Source organism: Harpegnathos saltator, unplaced genomic scaffold (genome assembly GCF_003227715.2).
Source record: "Harpegnathos saltator strain DR-91 unplaced genomic scaffold, Hsal_v8.6 scaffold83, whole genome shotgun sequence".
Taxonomy (NCBI): domain Eukaryota; kingdom Metazoa; phylum Arthropoda; class Insecta; order Hymenoptera; family Formicidae; genus Harpegnathos; species Harpegnathos saltator.
This window is the reverse complement of record NW_020230682.1, coordinates 864,312-885,697: the sequence shown is the minus strand read 5'-3', so window position 1 is coordinate 885,697 and position 21,386 is coordinate 864,312. Positions and strand designations below refer to the sequence as shown.

Below are 21,386 nucleotides of genomic sequence, written 5' to 3'. Positions count from 1 at the left end.
GCACTGTTTCGATTGCCCAAGAACTAAAGATTGCACAAAAACCGTTTGGAACCATTTGAATAAGGCTGGATACAAAAAGAATCTCGATGTATGGGTTCCACACGAGTTAACAAAAAAAAACCTCATGGACCGAATTTCCATCTGCGAATCGCTGCTGAATCGCAACAAAATCGACCCATTTCTGAAGCGGTTGGTCACTGGTGATGAAAAGTGGATCACTTGCGACAACGTCAGGCGAAAACGATCGTGGTCGAATCACGGTGAGCCGGCGGAAACGGTGGCCAAGCCAGGATTGACGGCCAGGAAGGTTTTGCTGTGTGTTTGGTGGGATTGGCAGGGAATTATCTACTATGAGCTGCTACGGCAAAACTCTTAACTCGGAACTATACTGTCAACAATTGGACCGTCTGAAGGAAGCAATCGCCCAGAAGCGGCCAGCTTTGGCCAATAGAAGAGGAATTGTGTTCCATCAGGACAATACCAGGCCACACACATCGATAGTGACTCGCCAGAAGCTCCGGGAGCTTGATTGGGAGGTTCTTATGCATCCATCTTATAGTCCGGACCTGGCACCAAGTGATTACCATCTGTTCCTGTCCATGGCGAACAATTTTGCTGGTGAAAAATTCGCTTCAAGAGAGGCTTGTGAAAATCGACTGTCTCAATTTTTTGCCAATAGGGACGAGGGCTTCTATGAGAGAGGCATAATGAAATTACCTTCAAAATGGCAACAAGTTATCGAACAAAACGGCGCATATTTGACCTAAATCGGATCATTCTAACTATGGTAATTAAAGCCTTCAATTTCATGCAAAAATAATGGATTTCTTTTTACTACATCTGATATAAGCGACTAATTTCTGAAATGAAATACGGAGGTTCTCTGAATGTAAACTGTTTTCTTGAATTTTAGAAAATAGTTGCTTAATTTAAGTTAATGTATTCACAGTCGTATTCGATCAAATATTTGTTTAATTTTAATACAATTTGTTCTCAGTGTATGATTGGTTGATTTTGAAGACTAACGAATATTGCTTGGATCGAACTACAGCAACTTAATTACTATATTTGATTCAATCAAGACAATTACTTTTGAATGCTACTATTTTACTGACACTCCACTAGTTATACTAACGACGCTTGCGTTTTTAAATATTATTAGCTATCTAAACTACATTTTTATCCACTTTCCAACTTGCTGCCGCTCTTCACTTGCACAACGAACGTTTCACTCAAGAGAACAAAAAGCTTGCAGATCTTCGCTGCGCCATTCGTTCACAGGAGCACAAGAGCGATGGAGTACGATTGATTCAAGATCTGAAAGCTCGTAGAAAAAATTGTCGAGGCAAGTCTCGGGTAAACTGACGCGCGTAAAATAAACTCTTACCGTCATAAATGAGGGCAGAGACAGATTGAACTTGTTGCATGTCGAAAGTTTGCAGCCCAAGTTATTGGCCAATATCATCAGCATGAACGTGCGCTTTACGGACGGCCCGAATTGATACCACTTCTCGTGGAAGGCTTCGTCCGTAATGTCTGTACTCTACATCGAAAGTAGAAATCTAATGAAATATTATTAAAATCGCCCTCTCCAAACGATACTCGAGGCGACACATGTCGGGAAGTTAATCCGAGACTAAAGCGATAAAGGTGGGTGAAGGTAATCTTTCTCAGGGAGAGGAGACACTGCTGAAGTTTACCGCGTCGTGCAGTTGTTGCATGCAAGAGCAAAGCATGTAGAATTCCATTACCGAGCCGCAAGAATACATGCTGACTAGGAAACCCTCTAGGAAAGTGGCTGATAGTACCTGTGGCAAAGACCTCAAGCGCGTTGGAATTGGAGTGCAAGTCAGCCTTGGCACCGTTTATGACTTGATATCGATAATTAGTGGAGCAATTACTCACGGCATTGAAGAGAATAGCGGTGAAGCAGAAGCGTATGACGCTGTTGATGTAAATCAAATTGAGGCTCGAAGAGAGCAAATCTCTCAGCACAGACGACAAGCTGCAAAAGTAGTTCAACATACACGCATACAGGGTGTCTTAAAAATACCGGGGAACCTCCTTGATTTTTCTTAATTTGATGATTTTGAAATTTCCAAAAGTCAGTAAGTTAACAAAAGTCAGGGCGTTATTGTAACAATATATTCTTGAGACTAAATAAAGCAAGAAAGTCTAGTACCACTTTTTCTTCCGACAAATAGTTAGCGAGATATCGTAAGTTAAATATTGAAAAAGTTATCAAGTTTTCATTTGGAGATCACCTCGAATATCTCAAAAAATATTAGGCAAATAAAAAAATGTTTTGGACAAAAGTTGTTCAAATTAATTGGTAGAAAAAAAAAGTGTGATAAAAAATAAGGTTTCCTATTTAAAAAACGCAAGTTGACCTCCAAATGACCTTGAAGGTCATGGCCAATGTCAAATTCAAGGTCACCATCAAGTCCATTATTCGATTTTCTACAACTGTTGTATTTACAATTTTTCATGAGAACTTGATCCTGCAAGGTTATCCGGGGGTTCCGGTATTTTTAAGACACCCTGTATAAGCCATCTTTCGTTACACTTTACTTGGACCTTCGCAGAGCGAATGTCCAATCAAAGGGGAGATTTAATTTAGCAGCCCACGCAAGAAATACGTGGTGTTGAACAAGTTGAATTTCCACTTCAGCTTGAGCCGAAAGAGGGTGTAGTTCGAGAGACGTAAGGAATGTGTTCTGAAATTATCAACTAATTTTCCCGATGTCCAATGTTGGCCGACGAATGTAGCAAAGCTTATATACCCTCGTTAAATATGCGAGCAACAAAATAAAGATAACAATTACCGTACGACACTGTTATGATGCCGGCACAACGCTTTCAGCGCATTCTCCGTCCATCGATCTACTTCGCAGCCAACTTGGCCGAGTTCACATCGCTTACTCGCGTCTCGGAATATCGAGGCGAGCTTCTTGCCGGTATAGCGATACTGCGCTGTCATCATCAGCACGAGGTGTATCATGTAAATGTCCAGGCCGCACTTCTTCAAGAAAATCTGGACGTTACCCATCACCAGCAGAATGCTACCCAGCACGAAGGTCTGGGACGAGAATGGCTGTTTGGAGAAGACCGCCGGCAACCGGAAATCCTCGTAAAAGAAGGTCTCCCTCTCGAGGATCATCAGTAACGGTAATGAGAACCACACGAACACGGACAACGAACCGGCCACCACGTAAAATCTCAGCGGAGCATCTATGGGCTTGAGGGTAGTCTTCACGACGTTCTCCATCATCTCGTCCTCGATTCGCAGGATATCGTTCAGCTTCTGAATCAGCCGATCCGTCAGTTTCTTGTGCGTTTGAATTTGCCCAGCGATGAAGGACACTTCGATGATGAGCACGAAGGTGATCGTGCCGTCCACAATGGCCTTCTCCCACGACACCATCATAAGACCTGGGACCAGCACGCATAATTGGACCGCTTGAAGCAACCACATGAAGCCGCCGAACAACACGGACGCGAGCGAAAAGCGCGAGTCGCGCGGCGCTAAGGGTAAAAGGTTGCCCGACATGTAGTTCGAGTAAACGTTCAGAGGGTTCACGTTTCGGAAATTCATGTTGGCGATGATGCTTTCTACTGTACGAATTCTGCGTCCAATCAGAGAGTACAGATTCGCCCGTGTCACTCGTGATTTTCAAGCAAAGTTCACTACGATACGCGAGGACGGTGTGACACGATCTCGCGCATCCCCGCTCTACTCCTACGATCCTACTCCTCTGTCATCTCTCTGCAGAGAGATGTCGACAAAGACTCTGGTCTTTAATATCACAATTCCGAGATCACAAAAGAACCGACAAACTACGGCTGATTATTAACTTCATTAAATAGCTACGCGCGCTTCTTTGCACGCCTGTTAATATGTTATTGCCGTAAATCGACGAACGGAGGTATTTCGCTCCGTTCGAAAGCAGCTAAGAATAACGATGAAAAGAAATGTCGGTCATTCGATTATTTTCTTCCTTTATACACAAAATAGGAAATTTCTACGTCTTCTTATTATAAGATTGAAATGAAAGACTACGACTAAATGTCACGGATATGGGAATGATATTTTATAGAGAATTTAATGATTTGTGGAGAAGCGGATATATCTTTGTCATTTTATTTATCGTAGAGAGAAGCAGCCGCAAGCTTCCCTCTAATTACCGTCACTGCTCTAAGCAGCTATTATCTTATAGCTCTTATAGCTTCTAGCTAGATGTTGAGAATGCAGCATTCACTGCGAAACATGTCGCAGTGTCGCAGTCTCAATTCGCAATTTCAATCCGCGATATGTTTCAAAATAGGACTATGTGCAGCTATGTGGAACAATGCAGGTTGTTTCTCGAAATTATATGTCACTTTTAACGAGGTACGCTAATTTCACTCGAAATATTGGCAAAAGATACTTGCGAACAAATTGTGGCCAGAAAATAATTATTTGATTTAATATCATAGTTGTCTCATAGTGCTGCATTTTTAGTTCCATTTTAAATCACGTTGACATACGCATTCTTAAGTGTTATCAACTACTTCCATCCTATTCAAATTCACTTCAAACTCATTGCTATTTTCGCTTTGCAAAATTAACATTTCGTTCAAAAAATATTTAAGTAATGTACGAGATTTTCATAGACGCTGTCCTTTTCACTCATAAGAGCACAAGGGTAATGGACTACGATTGATTTAAGATCTAAAAATACGCCAATAAGATTATCGAGGCAAATCTCAAATAACGATACAATTAAAATAAACCTTTACCGTTAAAAAAGAGGATAAAGACAAGTTAAACTTATCGCACATTGACAGTTTACATCCTAAATTACTACAAATTGTGGCCAGAAATAATTATTTGATTTAATATCTTAGTTGTTTCGCAGTGCTTTTATTATTATATTTTATTATTATATTTTTAGTGACATTTCAAATCATGTTGACATATGCATTTTTAAGTGTTATCAACTACTTTAATCATATTAAAATTCACTTTAGATTCACTGCCATTCCTGCCATGCAAAATTAACATTTCGTTCAAAAAGTATTTAAATGATGTACGAGATTTTCATAGTGACGCTATCCTTTTCGTTCATAAGAGCACAAGGGCGATGGAGTACGATTGATTTAAGATCTGAAAATGCGCGAAGAAATTTATCGAGACAAATTTGTGAAATAACGAAACAATTAAAATAAATCCTTACCGATAAAAATGAGGGTAAAGACAAATTGAACTTCTCGCACGTTGAAAGTTTGCATCCTAAATTACTACCCAGAACCATCAACATAAATATGCGTCTCACAGACGGCCCAAATTGATACCATTTTTCGTGAAAAGCTTCGTCCGTAATGTTTTTACTCTACATCAAATATGAAGAAAAATGTAATAAAACATATTACAATTATTTAACAGTGATGTTCTCCTGCCGTAACTCGTTGGAAAGTTAAATCGGAACTAAAACAATAACAGATAGATGGAGTTGATCTTCTTTAACAAAGTCAGGCAATATGAAAGCTTACCGCGTCTTGCAATTGTTGCATACAAGAACATAACATATAGAACTCCACTACCGAGCCGCACGAATATATGATGAACAAGCAAAATTCTATAGGATTATACGATAATACCTGTGGTAAGGATCAATTACAGTTGAACGTGTCATAATCGGGACAAGAAATATTTTTCGCACTCGTGTGTATAAAAATTGATATGTTTTTTGTGTTAGATAATAATTGCATCTCATGAGGTTGTCGGATAATTAATGTTACTCACTGTGGTAAACATAATAGCGGTGAAACAAAAGCGAAAGATGCTGTTTAGGTATATCAGAGTGAGACTTGAGGTCAGTGTTTCCCTCAACATACGCGATAAACTGAAACATGAATATATCCACGCAAATATATCCACGTAAAATATAGTAACATGAAATTTGGTCTAGTGAATTTTTGACAAGAAGAAATTCCGCTGAATCGGCTCAATCGTGCACTCGAAATCAATGTTTTGTGCCAAAACCGATGAATGCGAATAATTTTATATTTTACATGGCAGCCTATCTATAAGAATTTTTTCAGGTCACTAGTGACGAATCCATCAAAATGGCGAATCCGACATGGTGGCCAGCTTCAAGTGACCAGCTTTGATATTCCAGTATGGACACGTGCCAAATTCGATATGCTTTTTTGGTTGCAAATAACGACTGCCATAAATTCGAGGTTTTCACCAAACTCATTTGGCAAAGAAGTAATTTCCTTCGACATATTTCTCCTGCTAATAATGGAGGTAAGAATATTTATAATGGAATACCGTTAGTGTCACTAGAAGCCACTATATTGGATCCGCTATTTTAGATTTGCAATTTTGACTAGATTCATCATTAGCAACCCAAAAACCATGGACATATCGAATATAATTTTCCCCATGATAGAATAACAAATTTGGTCATTTGCAGCCGAAATATTGGATCTGCCATTTTGAATTTTGAAATTTCGATTCCAAGTTCGTCCCTAGGGAGCCGAAATATAAAGAAGATTTCATACAAAATCAAATGAGGATATCAATATTAATAAAAAAATCCTCCAAAAATTAATAAAAAAGTCCTCCAAACATTAATAAAATTGGATATTTAAGCGCCACCATATTGAATCCGCCATTATGCATTTCTTAAATTTAATTCCAGATTCATAATCAGTGATCCAACAAAAACATGAGTATATCTAGTTTGATAAATAGAAGATCTACGTAAAAACTCTAGAGAACTTGCAGTCAAATTAAAGAGTGATCATCCTACAATATTACGGCATCTGTATGCTATAGATAAAATTAAAAAAGTGAAAATTTCGACATTTCATGTGCACTAACTAGAGTTTCCAATCCCGGGATCCCAGGATCCCGCCCAAATTTTTGGTCCCGAAAATACTCAGGATTTAACATCACAAATCCTAGGATTTCGGGATTTCAAAATTTAATGCTTAGTGTCTATATAATACTTACGTTTTACAAAAATTTTACTTTAATAATTATTACTTATTACTGATGTTTTAGAGCATTTGCTAGAGAAGTGTGTATTCATATCTTAAATTTAATTCCATGTATTATTTTTATTTGTTTTAAATATTAAGGGAGTTCTCTATTTTAAATTTCGCGGATAAACTGGCGCAACACAGACTCGAATCCGGGATCCTCGATCAGATATTTTTTAACAAAATTTATGTTTTATTATTTTTAAAGTCGCTTTGTCAAATGTGAAAAAGAAGAAATAATTATTTTTATTTTTATTACAAAAACTTTAATTTTTAATTGTAACGGTTTTTGTGCAATCATTAATGTAAGTTGCTTCATTTTTACTGAAATTTTATTTTTCATTTGTCATAATGTTCATAAAAGTCTATGAACATTCTATAAATAAAATAATTCTATTATTTGTAAATATTCCTTGTTTCTTTCTTTACATATATATAATCCCGGGACTAGTCCCGGGATCCCCGACGGGGATGGAATCCAAAAAATCCCGGGATCCTAAATTGTATCCGGGATTGGAAACTCTAGCACTAACCTAACATATAAAAAAACTTCTTTCTTTCATACAGATTCATTTAGGACGGGGATGTAGTTTAAAAGACTTGTGGGACATATTCTGAAAATATGAGCTATTCTTTTTTTTAATAACTAACAATGTGCAGTACTCCCTACCCAAAACACTTTACGCTTGGACATCTACAAAATATATGAGAAACGAAATAAATATTATAATTACCGTACTATAGTAGTGTGATGCCGACACAACGCTTTTATTGCATCATTCGCCCATTGATCTGCTTCAAAGCTGACTTGTCCGTTTTTACATTGCTCTACATATGGTTCTCGAAATATCATGGCGAGTTTCTTGCCGGTATAACGATATTGCGCCGTAATCATCAGCGCAAAGTGTATCATGTAAATGTACAGATTACACTTTTTCAGAAAAATATGAACATTGCTGATCAGTATCAGAAAAGTACCCAGTATGAAGGTGCGTGCTGAGAATGGCTGTTTAGACAAGGCCACCACCATTTTGAAATCTTCGTAAAAGAAGGTATCTTTCTCGAAGATCAACAGTAACCCTAACGCAAACCACACCGCGAGGGACACTGCACCCGCCACAACGTAATACTTGAGCGGAGTATTCATAGGCTTCAGAGTCGTGCTCACTATATACTTCATGTTGTCGTCCTTGATTTGTAGAATGTCGTTCAGTTTCTGGATCAGCTGATCCACCAGTTTCCTGTGCGACTGAATTTGTCTAACTATGAATAATACCTCGATAATAAGCACAAGATTGATGAGCGTGCCTCCTTGAAAAGCCTCCTCTTGTGACGTCAACAAAATACCTGCGATTAGGCTGCATAATTGTGCTATTTGAATTAACCACGTTAAAATACCATACAACTTCCATGCGGTCGAATATTGCGAGCCGCATGGTGTTAAGGGCAGAAGATTGCCCGATAAATAATTCGAATGAATATTCAGCGGGTTCACGTTCCGAAAATCCATGTTCGTAATAATTCTTCCTCGTGCAAATTTTCTTTGATTAATCAGGAAATTAAGATTCTCTTCAGATACTTGCGTTTTCTAAGCAGAGTTTACTTGGACATGCGGGGATGGTATGTAGATTTCGTTCATCCCCGGTCTACTTCTACGATTCTACTGTCGTCTCTCTGCGTTTCGGCAAAGACTCTGGTCTTTAACATCGCAATTCCAAAATCACAAAGGAACTGACAAACTACGGCTGATTATTAACTTCGTTGAATTGCTACGCTTCCCTGTTGCTACGTTCGTTAATATTTTATTGCTGTAAATCGATGAACGGAGATATTTTGCTCCGTTCAAAAGCAGCTGAGAATACCGATAAAAAGAGATGTCAGTCATTCGTTATTATCTTCCCCTATATACGACAGAAAATTTCTACGTTTTCTTATTATAAGATTGAAATGAAAGACTACGACTAAATGCCACGGATGTGGGAATTACATTTTGTAGAGAATTTAATGACGATTTGCGGAGAAACGGACATATCTTTATCATTTGGTTTATCATAAGGAGAAACAACCCTAAACCTCCTTCTTATTACCGTCGCTCATAGGAGCAGTTATTATCTTATAGCTTTCAGCTAGATGTTGGGAATGCAGCATTCACTGTAAAACATGTCGCAGTCTATCTCAATCCGCGATATGTTTCAAAGCAGGATTATGTGCAACTATGTGGAACAACGCCGGCTATTTCTCGAAATTATATGTCACTTTTAACGAGGTATGCTAATTTCACTCGAAATATTGGCGAAAGATACTTGCGAACAAATTGTGGCCAGAAAATAATTATTTGATTTAATATCATAGTTGTCTCACAGTGCTGCATTTTTAGTCCCATTTTAAATCACGTTGACATACACATTTTTAAGTGTTATCAACTACTTCCATCCTATTCAAATTCACTTCAAACTCATTGCTATTTTCGCTTTGCAAAATTAACATTTCGTTCAAAAAATATTTAAATAATGTACGAGATTTTCATAGCGACGCTGTCCTTTTCGCTCATAAGAGCACAAGGGTGATGGACTACGATTGATTTAAGATCTAAAATTATGCCAAAAAGTTTATCGAGGCAAATCTCAAATAACGATACAATTAAGATAAACCTTTACCGTTAGAAAAGAGGATAAAGACAAGTTAAACTTATCGCACGTTGACAGTTTACATCCTAAATTACTACAAATTGTGGCCAGAAATAATTATTTGATTTAATATCTTAGTTGTTTCGCAGTGCTTTTAGTATTATATTTTATTATTATATTTTTAGTGACATTTCAAATCATGTTGACATATGCATTTTTAAGTGTTATCAACTACTTTAATCATATTAAAATTCACTTTAGATTCACTGCCATTCCTGCCATGCAAAATTAACATTTCGTTCAAAAAGTATTTAAATGATGTACGAGATTTTCATAGTGGCGCTATCCTTTTCGTTCATAAGAGCACAAGGGCGATGGAGTACGATTGATTTAAGATCTGAAAATCCGCCAAAAAGTTTAACCGGGCAAATTATAAATAACGATACAATTAATTAAATTAAACTCTTACCGTCAAAAATGAGGGTAAAGACAAATTGAACTTATCGCATGTTGAAAGTTTGCATCCTAAATTACTACCCAGAATCATTAACATAAACATGCGTTTCACAGATGGCCCAAATTGATACCATTTTTCATGAAACGCTTCATCCATGAAGTCCTTACTCTATATCAAATATAGATAAAAATGTAATAATATTACAATTTAAATGTAGTAATATTACAATTATTTAGCAGTGATTTTCAACTGCCGTGACTCGTTAGTAGATTAAATCGGAACTAAAGCGATAACAGTAGATGAAGATGATCTTCTACAACAAAGTGAGACAATACGAAAGCTTACCGCGTCTTGCAATTGTTGTATATAAGAACATAACATATAGAACTCCACTACCGAGCCGGAGGAATATATGCTGACCAAGCAAAATTCTATGAGTGTAGTCGATAATACCTGTGGTAACAACCAATTGCTTTTGGACGTGTTATAATCGGGATAATAAATATTGATAGCATTTATGTATATAAAAATTGATATATTTTTACTGTTAGATAATAGTTGCATCTTATGAACTTGTCGGATAATTAATGTTACTCACTGAGCCAAATATAATGGCGGTGAAACAAAAGCGAAAGATGCTGTTTAGGTATATCAGAGTGAGACTTGAAGCCAGTGTTTCCCTCAACATACGCGATAAACTGAAACATGAGCATATCAATGTAGAATATAATACGTATAATGCGAAATTTGATTCCAGATTCATAATCAGCGACCTAATGAACATGATCCGGTTTGATAAGCAGAAGAAGATCTAAGCCAAACCTCTAGAGGACTTGCAGATAGATTAAACACTGATCATCCTACAGTATTACGGCATCTACATGGTACAGGTAAAATTAAAGAAACGGGAAATCCGACATTTCATGCATTCGATCATGTGCATCAACGTAACATATAAAGAAATTGATTTCTTTCACACAGATTCATTTAGAGAGAGGATGTAGTTTGAAAGACTTGAGGGACATACTTTGAAAATATCAGCTACTCTTTTTTTTTAATAACTAACAATATGCCCACCATACTCACCATACTCAAAATTTGGCTTTACACTTTACACTTACACATCTAGAGATATATCAGAGACGAAATAAATATTATAATTACCGTACTGCAGTAGTGTGATGTCGGCACAACGCTTTTATTGCATCATTCGCCCATTGATCTGCTTCAGAGTTAATTTGTCCGTTATTACATTGCTCATCTGCTTCTCGAAATATCAAGACGAGTCTCTTGCCGGTATAGCGATATTGCACCGTAATCAGCAACACCAAGTGTACCATGTAAATGTACAGGCTACATTTCTTCAGAAAAATGTGGATATTGCCGATTAGTATCAAAATACTGCCCAATATGAAAATACGGGCCGAGAACGGCTGTTTAGAAAAGACCGCCGGCATCCTGAAATCTTCGTAAAAAAAGGTATCTTTCTCGAAGACCAACAGTAAGCGTAACGAAAACCACACCGTGACGCATATCGCACCCAACATACTGTAATATTTGAACGGAGCATTCATAGGCTTCAGAGTCGTTCTCACCATATTTTCCATGAGGTCGTCCCCGATTTGTAGAATATCATTCAGTTTTTGGATCAGCTGGTCCACCAGTTTCTTGTGTGACTGAATTTGTCCAATTATGAAGAATACTTCGATTATAAGCACAAAAGTTATAAAGCCTTCTTGAAAAGCTTTCTCTCGTGACGTCGAGATAATACCTATGGTTAAGGTGCATAATTGTGCTATTTGAATCAGCCACATTAAAGTACCATACAACTTCCATGCGGTCGAAAATTGCGAGTCGCGTTGCGTTAAGGGCAGAAGATTGCCCGATAAATAATTCGAATAAATGTTCAGCGGATTCACGTTTCGAAAGTCCATGTTCGTCATAATTCTTCCTCGTGCAAATTTTCTTTGATTAATCAGGAAATTAAGATTCTCTTCGGATACTTGCGTTTTCTAAGCAGAGTTTACTTGGATTTGCGGGGATGGTCTATACGGAGGTGGATTTCGTTCATCCCCGGTCTACTTCTACGATTCTACTGTCGTCTCTCTGCGTTTCGGCAAAGACTCTGGTCTTTAATATCGCAATTCCAAAATCACAAAGGAACTGACAAACTACGGCCGATTATTAACTTCATTGAATTGCTACGCTTCCCTGTTGCTACGCTCGTTAATATGTTATTGCTGTAAATCGATGAACGGAGATATTTTGCTCCGTTCAAAAGCAGCTGAGAATACCGATAAAAAGAGATGTCAGTCATTCGTTATTATCTTCCCCTATATACGACAGAAAATTTCTACGTTTTCTTATTATAAGATTGAAATGAAAGACTACGACTAAATGCCACGGATGTGGGAATTACATTTTGTAGAGAATTTAATGACGATTTGCGGAGAAACGGACATATCTTTATCATTTGGTTTATCATAAGGAGAAACAACCCTAAACCTCCTTCTTATTACCGTCGCTCATAGGAGCAGTTATTATCTTATAGCTTTCAGCTAGATGTTGGGAATGCAGCATTCACTGTAAAACATGTCGCAGTCTATCTCAATCCGCGATATGTTTCAAAGCAGGATTATGTGCAACTATGTGGAACAACGCCGGCTATTTCTCGGCTATTTATCATTTATCGCAGTATCACTTATCGAAATATCACTTTTAACGAGGTATATTATTTTCACTCGGACTATTGACAAAAGATACTTACGAACAAATTGTGGCCAAAAAATAATTATTTGCTTTAATATCATAATTGTCTCACAGCACTATATTTTTACGTGATATCACGTTGACATGTGCATTTTTAAATGTTTTCAACTACTTCAATCCTATTAAAATCCTGTTGAATTCAAACTAGTAAATTCAAACTACCATTTTCGGATTGCAAAATTAACATTTCGTTGAAAAAGTATTTAAATGTTGTACGAGATTTTCATAGTGGCGCTGTCCTTTTCGTTCATAAGAGCACAAGGGTGATGGAGTATGATTGATTTAAGATCTGAAAATCCGTCAAAAAATTTATCGGGACATATCCCAAATAGTGATACAATGGAAATATACTCTTACCGTCAAAAATGGGGATAAAGACAAATTGAACTTATTGCATGTTGAAAGCCTGCATCCTAAATTACTAGCCTGAATCATTAATAACATATGTTTCACAGATGATCCAAGTTTACACCATTTTTCGTGAAAGGTTTCGTTCGTTGTCTCTATTCTGCCTTAAATATAGAGGAAAATGTAATAAAACGTATTACAATTATTTAACAGTGATTTTCTCCTGCCGTAACTCGTCGGAAAATTTAATTCGAAACTAAAGCGATAACATTAAATGAAGATGATGTTCTTTAACAAAGTGATACAATACGGAAACTCGCTACGACTTGTAATTGTTGCATACAAGAACGTAACATATAGAACTCTACTATCGAGCCAGACAGATATAAGCTGATCAAGCAAAATTCTATAAGAGAAGTCGATAACAATACTTATGGTAAAGACCCATTGCTCTTGAACTTGTTATAATAATAATAATAATAATAAGAAATATTTATAGCACTCGTTTGTATAAGAATCTATATGTTTTTTGCGTTAGATAATAATTGTATTTCATGAACTTGTCGGATAATCAATGTTACTCACTGTGCCAAACATAATGGCGGTAAAAGAAAAGCGAAAGATGCTGTTTAGGTATATCAGAGCGAAACTCGGAATCAGTATTTCTCTCAACATACGCGATAAATTGAAACATAATATTTGCCTAATATTCTTTGAAATATTTAAGGAAAACTTGAAAACTTTTCAACATTTAATTAACGATATCTCGCTAACTTATTTGTGGAAAGAAAAATAGTATTAGACTTTTTTTAATCTTACTACTTTATTTAATCTCGAGAATATATTGCTATAATAGTGCCCTAACTTTTGTTAACTTATCGACCTTTGAATATTTCAAAATTATCAAATTAACAAAAATCAGGGCGTTATTATAACAACATATTCTTGACATCAAATAGAGTTCAAATGTCTAGTACCACTTTTCCTTCCGTCAAATAGTTAGCGAGATATCGTAAGTTTCTTTAAATATGTCAAAAAATAAAAAAATATTTCAGACAAGGGTTGTTTAAATTAATTGGCAGAAAGAGATATAATAAAAAAGTGGGATTTCCATTTAAGAAAATGGATGATCAGCGAATATCTTGGAAGTGGCGTCATCTCTAAACAAAATGTTATCGCTGTCTTATGTCCCCCCCTTCAAACCAAGCAACTTTTGTCTGAAACATTTTTTTCTTGACAAAGGAAATAAATTGTGGCTAAAAGATGTAAAAGATACAAATATATATTGTGTATAATCATATTGTTGAGCAAGAAATTATAACGGTAACGTAATGTTACCGTTAATTGGTTTATTATCGGGTTTATTACGCGATATGCATTACTAATAGTTGCAACATTGAGAAATAATTGTTAAATTGATTTTACGTTGATCATATAAACATAAACTACAATATTTGTGCGATTGTTTTTAGGTCAATTTATAGGCTATTGTGTAAATTGTGTAAATGTGTAGTCTTTATAGGGCTGCTCTTTTTCGAAGAAAGTTTTTAAAGTGGTGCACATTAGTGCAATAAATTAGAGTAAAAGAAAGTACGCTTGTTCAATTAATATAGAAGTCGTTTGAAAAAAAAAAGAAAATAGACCCTGTGAGAAATTCTGGAAAGAACCTCCGTAAAAAGTTTGTCAGTCCTCGATTTTTAAATTAAATTTATGCAAAATGACAGTTCATGATAAAACATTAATCACAAAAGAGTTTTACATTGAGCATACGATTGGTTTCAGAGATACAGAAGGTCAAACCTGGTCACTACCTACTAAGGAAGTTTGACACTAATAATGTTTTATCACACGAATTTTTGCGAAATTCAGTATCTATGAGTTCATTGAGTTGCTTATTACGAATTCGATGTCAGATTTAAAAAATTCAAGATAGTGGATATAATATAGCGGACACAAATAGTGAAACAATTATTTACTTTTATTAGAACTGTCATGTTGTGGTTTTTTCGGCTAGCTGATTGCGAATTTTCTATCAGATTTACATTTACCTTCAGTATAGGCAAGATGAAAAAGTTATCCAGCCAATCAAAGCAAGATAAGCCTCTAAATATAACAAATAAAACTATCACGTTATCCTTTATGCGTCATGTAAGGTATCAATTTGAATTTGATATTTTTTTAATGAAAAAACAATAAAAGAAATATTTTTTCCACTTAAAAATTGTCGTTGAAAAAATTACTTTCGAAAATCTAATAGAAAATTCGCAGTCAGCTAGCCAAAAAAACCACAATATAACAGTTCCAATAAAAGTAAATGATTGTTTTACTATGTGTGTCCGCCATATTGCACCTGTCATCTTGAATTTTTAAAATCTGACATCAGATTCATAATCAACAACTCAAAGAATCGATAGATACTGAATTTTGCAAAAATTCATGCGATAAAGCGTTATTAGTGTCATACTTTCTTAGTAGGTAGTGACCACTTTGATCCTCTACATCTTTAAAACCAATCGTATGCTCAACGTAAAACTTTTCTGTAATTAATGTCTCATTATGAACTATCTTTTGGCATAAAATTCGATTCCAAATTCGAGGACCGAAAAACGGGCAAAAAATCGACCCTTTTTGCGGAGGTTCTTTATCCAACAGCTTATGATAACAGTCGTTTCAAACAGAAAAGTCTGAACGTTTCGCTCAGGTGGCGTTAGAAGCTGTCGTCGTCTGTAAGCGGATGCGACGTTGTACATCTTGCATGCTGAGTTCCACGGTCGTGCCTTGTTTGCGAAGCTCGTGAGTGTCACGCAGTCGTGTCTCGTACGTAAATCAAGATGGCATCTGCGGAGCAGGTCGGCCTCAACAAAACATGGGAATTGTCGCTGTACGAATTACACCGCACTCCGCAGGACGTGATCACCGACAATACGGAGATCGCGGTCAGTCCGCGGAGTCTGCACAGCGAGCTCATGTGTCCCATCTGTCTGGACATGTTGAAAAAGACCATGACCACGAAGGAGTGTTTGCACCGTTTTTGCTCGGATTGCATTATTACAGCTTTACGAAGCGGCAATAAAGTACGTGTCTCTGAGGAAAGCCACTTTTGCGCCACGGGGAAGTCGCTTCTGCTTTGACATGGCTCACGAAATACTCGCCGTACTGTCTTCCTCGACGAAGACGAGATTTCATCTTTGTGTCACACATAGCCTGTATCATCGCATACACTTTATAATGTATACAACTCAGTCAGTTAGTCATGAGCCTGTATTCCCGGGAATGCTCTGTTACATTCTATTTTGACTGTACATTACGCTGGCTTTATATGACATTAGTAACATTTGATATTTGATGTTTTTGTAATACAGAATAATTTGCTTCAGCATCGGGGTTAGAGCTGCTTCTCTTGCCAAAACATTCTCAATTTTCTGTATGAACATTCCAGTTTTCTTTTAATCAGGGAGGAAAGCAACTTGACACCGTCAGTATGTTACTAATAGCATTGCATTATCCTTCTCGATGAAATAAATTAGAATGTTCATATAACATTGAAAATATTTTGACAAGAAACGCAGCTTTGATTTGGAAGACATAATGAACATTAAGAGGATTACTATGTTTACAGGAATGTCCCACATGTAGGAAGAAACTGGTGTCTAAACGGTCCCTCAGGCCAGATCCGAACTTTGATTTGTTAATTTCAAAAATCTACCCAAGCCGAGACGAATATGAAGCGCATCAGGAGCGGGTTCTAGCTAAGCTGAACAAATCACACTCGCAGGCTGCGCTCGTAAACTCTATAACAGAAGGCATTAAGCTACAGAGTCAGAATCGTCCGCAACGTTCCAGAAAGAACGCGAATGAGTCTGAGAATGCGAGCAACGCGACGTCGTATAACAACACAAACACCAGCGGCCCCACGACACCAAATGCATCCGCGAACGCGGCGAATCAAAGCGACTCTTCTCAGAGCACCGGGCCATTGAACAGCGGAGGTATTTCTAGTAGTTCTCAGAATGCCAACAGCATTTCTCAGCCTGCGAGTAGCCCAGCAGTTTCCGGTGAGTTTGCAACATTTGCCTTAATTTCGCGAATGATCAATGTCATCTGTCGTATTGATGTAACTCGCTACACTACGTCTGTCATAGGAACAACATCTAGAAACTCTACCACACCATCGCCAAACCCTGCCAATCAAATCCCGAAGCCGCCGAAACGCCAAAAGAGCCTTCAAAACTCCGAGAACGACTCCTCCAGTGCCGAGGCCGAAACCGGCGGTGGCGATTCGATGGTCGACACTGAAGGTGAAGGCCCCAGCGAGCCTCTCATGCTGAATGAAATTGAGCTGGTCTTCAAGCCACACCCCACAGAGATGGCCGGTGACAATTCTCTCATAAAAGCACTGAAAGAAAACAGCATTCGCTATATAAAAACGACCGCGAACGCTACAGGTGAGATATTTTCCAAATTACACCGATGCAGGCGAAGAAAGCTGCCTGCAGTCAATATACACGAGACTCCATTGTTGCAAATGTTGATTATTTGCTGAATCACCCCAACGATGCTGCAAATTTACTCGAAAGATCATTTACTGCTGCTTATCTCTTAAACTCGCTTACTTTTGTCAAGTTTCTTATTATGGTGGCTGTTGGACGTCCATGTAAGTGTTATTTCTTCTGATAAAAGAAGGCCAACCTTGAAAAGAACTTTGAAATAGTCGTATCAATATTTCATGTCAAACCGCCGAATGGCGGCAGATTGACTATTTCGAAGCATCGTAGCCGATTCAGCGAGCAATCGACAGTCATGTATATTAAATCTCAATCAATATTCAAGCACGACCATGTAGATCAGATAATTTCTTTGAGTCAACAACATCCATCCTTACAACTGCAATATTTTAATAAGAGAAAAAACCACAAATGATTAGGCTAAAGAATAAGCTGAAGAATCGTAGTGCTGAAAGAACGAACGCATTCTGAAGCGCAACGTCTGTGAAACTTTGCCATTCTCTACCAACACCCTGCGACCCAACTGAGTCTTGTTACTACTCGCGATCAGCCCCGAACGGGCTTCTCTCGCACGACGAAACTCGACCGGTCGTTTTCGCTTTTCGCAGTGGACCACCTGAGCAAGTACCTGGCGATGCGCCTGACGCTAGACTTAGACACGGAGTTGTCCGAGTCCGACAGGCTGCTGAATTTCTGCATCTATATCGCGCCCTCGCCCGGCCAGTTGGTGGTGCTGAGTGGCTCGCAGACGTTGCGACAGGTGAATGACAGATTCTGGCGCGTCAATCGACCATTGGAGATGTTCTATTCGTGGAAGAAGACCTAGGGAAGGCCTCGAAAGTACCAATCGGACGGGAGCTAGTCGCGCTACTACGTCCCGGCAGCCGGAAAATCGCCAGCGTATCCGCGGACTACAGTAGAATGCATTTAAATATGGAAGATACATATCAGCGATGTATTGTACTGTATTTTCGCGCGAGCCTGCTCTGCGCTCCGGCAGACGCGGGAGACTCTTTCGTTTATCACATAGACATTGGTGCAATGTTTACGTCCTTTAGAACCCGTTGCTAGCAATCCTTTCTTTCCAGCGAGAATTTGCGGGTCGTTAGCCGAGATTGGTGGTTGAGGGCAATCCCTGAGATCCCTCGGAGCCGACTTGAGCGATGTCGTGCGTCCTGGTACTGCGCGTCCACTTTGTACGTGCGGCCCCACCACACAGTACAGGCAAGGTATCTTGTGCCGCGTCCAAATTGTCCAGAATCTTCTTCGGTCGTATGCTACACTTCCGAGGCGCACCTGCTGTAATTTCGCCGTACATAATCCGTACGTTGGACAGGCTCCGTTAATGAGCAGTGGTTGACATCACTGATGTCGATAATGACCAGCCGAGAGGAGACTTGCGGAGACAATCCTTGGACAGGCTTGTTTTTCGCGGGGCTCTCGCGACAAATCGCGACGAAAATTTGCCGTAGCGCGATCTACCGTGACCAACATCTCAACAGGTATTGGCACGAATTAACGCCGGCGCCGGTGAGGGCTGATTCGGTTCAACGTTCGACACTCGTTAAGGCGACTCGTTAGGACTTTCGCTCGCGAAGCGGACGCATAACTTCCAGGATGTACGATCGTCACTTAAAGCCGAAGTGCAAGGCCGAGGCGCGGCGCGGCGCTTCGACTGGACCATCGGCTCGGCGAATGTGTATATGAAGGAACAGAGCCTATAGTCGAATTGCAATTACCATTTCGCATCGTATATTAAGTAATGTCTGCGGGAATTATGTACATTCATAACCGGTATGTGTTATATTCGCGCCTACTCGTATACGCCGCTCTCCATCGCGCTCTCAATGGTCTCGATAGTCATTAACTTATTTAAACAATCCTTAATCTCATTGTGGACCATTCTGTATAGTTTCCAGTGAAGAAGACGAATAAATCCGTGTATATACCAAGCGCCCGCTGTTTTGTCCCTTGCGACCGGCAGGATCTTCGGCGAAGAAGCACGCATCGTACAGGCCGAAGGAGGAGCGCTTTAAAAAAGCGGAATCTCCCAGAGCAGCGCTCGGGCAGATTTTTCAGATAGCGTTCTCTCGAAGGATCGCTGTAATTGAAAACCGCGGAAGCGCGCGTGGATTTCTTTTTCCCTCGGCCGAGGGAAGGAACGAACACGCACGTATCCTGGCATTATTGCGCGAGAGATTTCAGCTTCCCGACGAGAGCTGCAGAAGCCTGCAGCTTTCGAAGCTACATCAGCGGAGCACCGCGCGCGCGTGCATTTGCATGCTAATTCATTTGGCGAGTGTATCTGCGCGAGTTAATAATCGCGAGGATTAACGAGACGATAGAGGCCGAGGTGGATTTCCTCGGCGACTCGGCAGCATCGCCGAGGAATCGCCTTACATACGACCGCAATTAAGAGTTAACTCGCAACGGCGGAGCGCACCTTCCCCCGGTTTATCGGCGCGAGAGCCTCGCTTTTAATAAAACACAAACGTGTGTTCGTTCGCTCGTTCGCGCGCGCGCCACGCATTCCCGGCATTCCCCGGACGGAAATCCGATTTTCGCTCTCGTTAAAGATACATGGTGATTCTCGGTCTTACGTCTTGACGTCCTGACGGAATAATCGATAAGTGCCCGCCCCACAGTGCGCGCCGGCCCCTTGAATTCCCACCGGGGCGAAAACAATGCGTGGAGCCGCCTTTTGATAACGACGCCGTTCTCTGTCGGCTCGGCCGACGACAAATTACGTCGGGCGACTTTCGCGTTTCGCCGATTTACGCACGCTTGATCCCGAATTCAGGCGACGACAATGCCGACGTACTTTGCCGCGGCTCTTCCTTTCTCGGCTGAAGCTCCTCTCGCACTCGCCTCTTGACTTGCCGACTTTGAGAGCACGTCTTTTCATACACGTTCCAAACGCGCGTTGAATTGCAGTTTATTTTGAATCAGATTTCATTAATTTTTTGCCACTTGCATGTTGGATTATTTAGATGAATTATAATTGAAATTAAGTTGCAATCGAGTGACGCGATTTAAAGAGGTCAAGAAACGCGCAAGAGGAATTACAGTCGAAACACGTTTGCATTTAGAGTGCTGCTGCTTTTGTTTTCTCCGTTAATGGCGAGCCGCGCGCCTGTTCCTTTGCGCCCGTCCGCCGCCGGACGAGGCGGATTTTACGCGAAAATACAACGTGAGAGGGAATTTCGGCGAAGGCGGAGGATCAAATACCGGCGGAAACACCGCGCATCAAGAATTTCCGCCAGCCCCTTCCTCCCCCCTCCGCCAGCCCGCGCCGCGATTAAACATTTTCCCCTGTACCTCTTTGTAGTTATTCGAGACTTAATTAATTATTCCAGCAGCGGTACTCGTAATAGTCCGCCAACACTTAATTACGGCATAACATCGTGTGGACTAATGACCGCGCCTAATTAGCGCGCTGCCAGCACGTGAATACCGAAATTAATTCTGTCTCGCGGCGGCGCATAACTCGAACAATACCCAATCTGTGCGCCGCCATAACGTTAATTACCGTGTTTCTTACCAAAAAGAACGGCAGATTATATTGCGCGGTTTTAATGTTACAACGAGTGCATCTTCTAATTATCTTTGATTAATAGTCACGGCGATCGCCGCGAGCGACGCGTCGAC

General features: G+C 39.4%; 4 protein-coding genes across 8 annotated transcripts; 1 reads left to right on the top strand and 3 right to left on the bottom strand.

Annotated features, from left to right (window-relative positions):
• Positions 1 to 1,046: 1,046 nt before the first annotated feature.
• LOC105184169 (uncharacterized) lies at positions 1,047 to 4,018 on the bottom strand. 3 transcript variants are annotated; one of them, XM_019841885.2, is made up of 5 exons: positions 2,826 to 4,015; positions 1,906 to 2,005; positions 1,752 to 1,808; positions 1,388 to 1,543; positions 1,047 to 1,317 (listed from the first exon to the last, which is right to left on the bottom strand). In XM_019841885.2, exons 1-5 carry the CDS (start codon positions 3,593 to 3,595, stop codon positions 1,276 to 1,278), a joined length of 1,125 nt encoding a protein of 374 aa, XP_019697444.2. In that variant the 5' UTR covers positions 3,596 to 4,015; the 3' UTR covers positions 1,047 to 1,275. The 3 variants fall into 3 exon arrangements, with proteins under 3 accessions (XP_019697444.2, XP_019697443.2, XP_011141060.3); XM_019841884.2 differs by having other exon boundaries at positions 1,701 to 1,808; positions 2,826 to 4,014; XM_011142758.3 differs by lacking the exon at positions 1,047 to 1,317 and having other exon boundaries at positions 1,397 to 1,562; positions 1,701 to 1,808; positions 2,826 to 4,018.
• Positions 4,019 to 4,785: 767 nt separating this feature from the next.
• Positions 4,786 to 8,943, bottom strand: LOC105184170 (uncharacterized). 2 transcript variants are annotated; one of them, XM_025307102.1, is made up of 5 exons: positions 7,767 to 8,943; positions 5,786 to 5,885; positions 5,533 to 5,640; positions 5,217 to 5,372; positions 4,786 to 5,096 (listed from the first exon to the last, which is right to left on the bottom strand). In XM_025307102.1, the coding sequence occupies exons 1-5, from the start codon at positions 8,540 to 8,542 to the stop codon at positions 5,061 to 5,063; spliced, it is 1,176 nt and encodes a 391-aa protein (XP_025162887.1). In that variant the 5' UTR covers positions 8,543 to 8,943; the 3' UTR covers positions 4,786 to 5,060. The 2 variants fall into 2 exon arrangements, with proteins under 2 accessions (XP_025162887.1, XP_011141061.1); XM_011142759.3 differs by having other exon boundaries at positions 5,055 to 5,146.
• Positions 8,944 to 9,793: 850 nt separating this feature from the next.
• Positions 9,794 to 12,451, bottom strand: LOC105184171 (uncharacterized). Of its 2 annotated transcripts, XM_025307101.1 has the most exons (6): positions 11,666 to 12,450; positions 11,281 to 11,581; positions 10,715 to 10,814; positions 10,462 to 10,569; positions 10,129 to 10,284; positions 9,794 to 10,056 (listed from the first exon to the last, which is right to left on the bottom strand). In XM_025307101.1, exons 1-6 carry the CDS (start codon positions 12,057 to 12,059, stop codon positions 10,015 to 10,017), a joined length of 1,101 nt encoding a protein of 366 aa, XP_025162886.1. In that variant the 5' UTR covers positions 12,060 to 12,450; the 3' UTR covers positions 9,794 to 10,014. The 2 variants fall into 2 exon arrangements, with proteins under 2 accessions (XP_025162886.1, XP_019697445.2); XM_019841886.2 differs by having other exon boundaries at positions 11,281 to 12,451.
• Positions 12,452 to 16,000: 3,549 nt separating this feature from the next.
• Sce (E3 ubiquitin-protein ligase Sce) lies at positions 16,001 to 19,691 on the top strand. Its single transcript, XM_011142730.3, has 4 exons — positions 16,001 to 16,307; positions 16,853 to 17,288; positions 17,376 to 17,678; positions 18,347 to 19,691. Exons 1-4 carry the CDS (start codon positions 16,065 to 16,067, stop codon positions 18,562 to 18,564), a joined length of 1,200 nt encoding a protein of 399 aa, XP_011141032.1. The 5' UTR covers positions 16,001 to 16,064; the 3' UTR covers positions 18,565 to 19,691.
• Positions 19,692 to 21,386: the final 1,695 nt, after the last annotated feature.